This window comes from Corvus brachyrhynchos, unplaced genomic scaffold (assembly GCF_000691975.1).
Source record: "Corvus brachyrhynchos isolate BGI_N302 unplaced genomic scaffold, ASM69197v1 scaffold991, whole genome shotgun sequence".
Taxonomy (NCBI): domain Eukaryota; kingdom Metazoa; phylum Chordata; class Aves; order Passeriformes; family Corvidae; genus Corvus; species Corvus brachyrhynchos.
This window is the reverse complement of record NW_008236012.1, coordinates 71,601-75,887: the sequence shown is the minus strand read 5'-3', so window position 1 is coordinate 75,887 and position 4,287 is coordinate 71,601. Positions and strand designations below refer to the sequence as shown.

The window sequence follows — 4,287 nt, the reverse complement described above, 5'->3', positions numbered from 1 at the left end:
ATCTGCTGGCTGGGAACAGGGACAGGAGCAGAGGGAACGGCCTCGGGCTGGGATTTGGAGCTCCTGCTCATCCCTGGGAATGGGATTGGGATCAGGGGGAATCTGGGATCAGGGAACCCTCCCCTGGAGCTCCTGCTCATCCCTAGGGAACGGGATCGGGGGGAAATCAGGGATCAAGGAATCCTCTGGGATCAGGGAACCCTCCCCTGGAGCTCCTGCTCATCCCTGGGAATGGGATTGGGATCAGGGGGAATCTGGGATCAGGGAACCCTCCCCTGGAGCTCCTGCTCATCCCTAGGGAACGGGATCGGGGGGAAATCAGGGATCAAGGAATCCTCTGGGATCAGGGAACCCTCCCCTGGAGCTCCTGCTCATCCCTGGGAATGGGATTGGGATCAGGGGGAATCTGGGATCAGGGAACCCTCCCCTGGAGCTCCTGCTCATCCCTAGGGAACGGGATCGGGGGGAAATCAGGGATCAAGGAATCCTCTGGGATCAGGGAACCCTCCCCTGGAGCTCCTGCTCATCCCTGGGAATGGGATTGGGATCAGGGGGAATCTGGGATCAGGGAACCCTCCCCTGGAGCTCCTGCTCATCCCTAGGGAACGGGATCGGGGGGAAATCAGGGATCAAGGAATCCTCTGGGATCAGGGAACCCTCCCCTGGAGCTCCTGCTCATCCCTGGGAATGGGATTGGGATCAGGGGGAATCTGGGATCAGGGAACCCTCCCCTGGAGCTCCTGCTCATCCCTAGGGAACGGGATCGGGGGGAAATCAGGGATCAAGGAATCCTCTGGGATCAGGGAACCCTCCCCTGGAGCTCCTGCTCATCCCTGGGAATGGGATTGGGATCAGGGGGAATCTGGGATCAGGGAACCCTCCCCTGGAGCTCCTGCTCATCCCTAGGGAACGGGATCGGGGGGAAATCAGGGATCAAGGAATCCTCTGGGATCAGGGAACCCTCCCCTGGAGCTCCTGCTCATCCCTGGGAATGGGATTGGGATCAGGGGGAATCTGGGATCAGGGAACCCTCCCCTGGAGCTCCTGCTCATCCCTAGGGAACGGGATTGGGATCAGGGGGAATCTGGGATCAGGGAACCCTCCCCTGGAGCTCCTGCTCATCCCTGGGAATGGGATTGGGATCAGGGGGAATCTGGGATCAGGGAACCCTCCCCTGGAGCTCCTGCTCATCCCTGGGAATGGGATTGGGATCAGGGGGAATCTGGGATCAGGGAAGCCTCCCCTGGAGCTCCTGCTCATCCCTAGGGAATGGGATCGGGATCAGGGGGAAATCCGGGATCAGGGAACCCTCCCTGGAGCAGCTGCTCATCCCTAGGGAACGGGATCGGGGGAAATCTGGGATCAGGGGGAAATCAGGGATCAAGGAATCCTCTGGGATGAGGGAACCCTCCCTTGGAGCTCCTGCTCATCCTTAGGGAATGGGATCGGAATCAGGGGGAAATCTGGGATCAGGGGGAAATCCTGGATCAGGGAACCTCTGGGATCAGGGAACCCTCCCTGGAGCTCCTGCTCGTCCCTGGGGAACGGGATCGGGGGAAATCTGGGATCAGGGGGAAATCTGGGATCAGGGGGAAATCCTGGATCAGGGAACCCTCCCTGGAGCAGCTGCTCATCCCTAGGGAATGGGATTGGGATCAGGGGGAAATCTGGGATCAGGGGAAATCTGGGATCAGGGGGAAACCTGGGATCAAGGAATCCTCCTGTGGGATGGGATCAGGATCAGGATGGGGACTGGGATCGGGATCGGGACGCAGGGAGGGATTTGTGGGATCTGCCAGGTGCCAGGACATTCCACGGGGAGGGAATGAGGAGGGAAGTGGGAGGGAAAAAGGAGGGAATAAGTTGGGAATAGGGAGGGGAAAAAAAAGAGGGAATAAAGAGGGATAAGGAGGGAAAAAGGAGGGAATTGGGAGGGACTGGAGAGGGAATAAGGAGGGAACTGGGAGGGAACTGGGAGGGAACTGGGAGAGAATTGGGGTGGGAAAAAGTCGGGAATAGAGAGGGGATCGGGAGGGAATGAGGAAGGAATGAGGAGGGAAAAAGGAGGGAATAGGGAGGGATCAAGAGGGAATAAGCAGGGAATGTTAGGAGGGAATAAAGCGGGAGGGAGGAGAGAATTGGGAGGGAATTGGGAGGGAATTGGGGTGGGAAAAAGGTGGGAATTAGGAAGGAATTGGGAGGGAATAAAGAGGGAATAAAGAGGGAATGAGGAGGGAACTGGGGTGGGAAAAAGGCGGGAATTCGGAAGGAATTGGGAGGGAATAAAGAGGGAATGAGGAGGGATAAAAAGGGAAAAAGGAGGGAATTGGGAGGAAAAGCGGAGGGAACAAAGGTGGGAATAAAGAGGGAATGAGGAGGGACAAGGGCGGGATAAGGAAAGGAATAAGCAGGGAATGTTAGGAGGGAATCGGGGAGGAATTGGGAGGGAATTGGGAGGGAATAAAGAGGGAACTGGGAGGGAATTGGGAAGGAATAAATGGAATATTAGGCGGGAATAGGGAAGGAATGAGGAGGGAATAGGGAAGGAGTTGGGAGGGACTGGAGAGGGAATTGGGATGGAATTGGGAGGGAATTGGGGTGGGAGAAAGTCGGGAATAGAGAGGGGATCGGGAGGGACAAGGGCGGGATAAGGAAAGGAATAAGCAGGGAATGTTAGCAGGGAATCGGGAAGGAATTGGGAGGGACTGGAGAGGGAACTGGGAGGGAATGGGGAGGGAATAAAGAGGGGATTGGGAAGGACAAAAAGGGAGTTAGGAAGGAATTAGGAGGTGAAAAAACGGGAATTAGGAAGAAATCGGGAGGGAATTGAGAGGGAATTGGGGGAATTAGGGAGTTAGGAGGGGATTAGGAGGGGAAAAAACGGGAATTAAGAAGAAATTGGGAGGGAATTGGGAGGGAATGAGGGGCGACGAAGGGAGTTAGGAGGGGATTAAGGAGTTAGGAGGGGATTGGAGAGTTAGGAGGGGATTAGGAGGGGAAAAAACCGGGAATTAGGGAGAAATTGGGAAGGGATTGGGAGGGAACTGGGGGAGACGAAGGGAGTTAGGAGGGGCTTAGGGAGTTAGGAGGGGATTAAGGAGTTAGGAGGGAATTAGGGAGTTAGGAGGGGATTAGGAGGGGAAAAACCGGGAATTAGGGAGAAATTGGGAAGGAATTGGGAGGGAACTGGGGGAGACGAAGGGAGTTAGGAGGGGCTTAGGGAGTTAGGAGGGGATTAAGGAGTTAGGAGGGAATTAGGGAGTTAGGAGGGGATTAGGAGGGGAAAAACCGGGAATTAGGAAGAAATTGGGAGGGAATTGGGAGGGAATTGGGGGAAACAAAGGGAGTTAGGAGGGAATTACGGAGTTAGGAGGGGATTAGGGAGTTAGGAGGGGATTAGGGAGTTAGGAGGGGCTTAGGAGGGAATAAGAAGAGGGATAAGGAGGATCCAGCACCATTCCCGAGGCAGGGAATGACGGCTGCGGCCCCGGAGGATCCCCCGGGCTGGGAAATGGGAACACCGGGATGGATTCGGCCGATCCCGACTGAACTGCGGATCCGGGATCCCTGATCCCGAGGGAATGCGGGAAGGATCCCGGGGAACTCACACGGCCACGGCCACCAGGGAGATGCTGGGATTGGGATTCCAGGCCACGCTCTTGACCACGGATCCGACGGGAAGGGTGCGGAGGCAGCGGGCGCTGCTCACCTCCCAGAAACGCAGCGTGCCGTCGTCGGAGCCTGGGACGGGATGGGATTGGGATGGGATTGGGATTGGGATGGGATTGGGATTGGGATGGGATTGGGATTGGGATTGGATTGGGATTGGGATTGGGATTGGGATTGGGATTGGGATTGGGAATGGGGATGGGATGGGATTGGGATTGGGATTGGGAATGGGGATGGGATGGGAATGGGAACGGGATGGGATTTGGATGGGATGGGAATGGGAATGGGGATGAGATTGGGGATGAGATTGGGGATGGGTTTGGGATTGGGATGGGGATTGGGATGGGATGGGAATGGCATGGGATTGAGATTGGGATTGGATTGGGATGGGTATTGGGATGGGAATGGGATTGGGGATGGGAATGGGATTAGGAATTGGATGGGATTGGAATTGGGATTGGGATGGGATTGGGATGGGATTGGGATGGGATTGGGATGGGATGGGATCAGGATTGGGATGGGATTGGGATTGGGATGGGATTGGGATGGGATGGGAATGGGAATGGGAACGGGAATGGGAACGGGAATGGGAACGGGAATGGGAACGGGAATGGGAAC

The 4,287-nt window shown here is 56.2% G+C and overlaps 1 protein-coding gene across 1 annotated transcript in view; it reads right to left on the bottom strand.

The window, feature by feature from the left end:
- Positions 1-1,211: 1,211 nt before the first annotated feature.
- BOP1 (block of proliferation 1) overlaps positions 1,212-4,287 on the bottom strand; it is a 9,250-nt gene continuing 6,174 nt past the window's right edge. Inside the window, exons 6-7 of the mRNA XM_008632174.2 lie at positions 3,609-3,741; positions 1,212-1,262 (exon numbers count right to left, since the gene is read on the bottom strand). Of these exons, the coding sequence (XP_008630396.2) occupies positions 1,229-1,262; positions 3,609-3,741 (167 nt within the window). The 3' untranslated portion in view covers positions 1,212-1,228. The remainder of the gene's footprint in view (positions 1,263-3,608; positions 3,742-4,287) is intronic.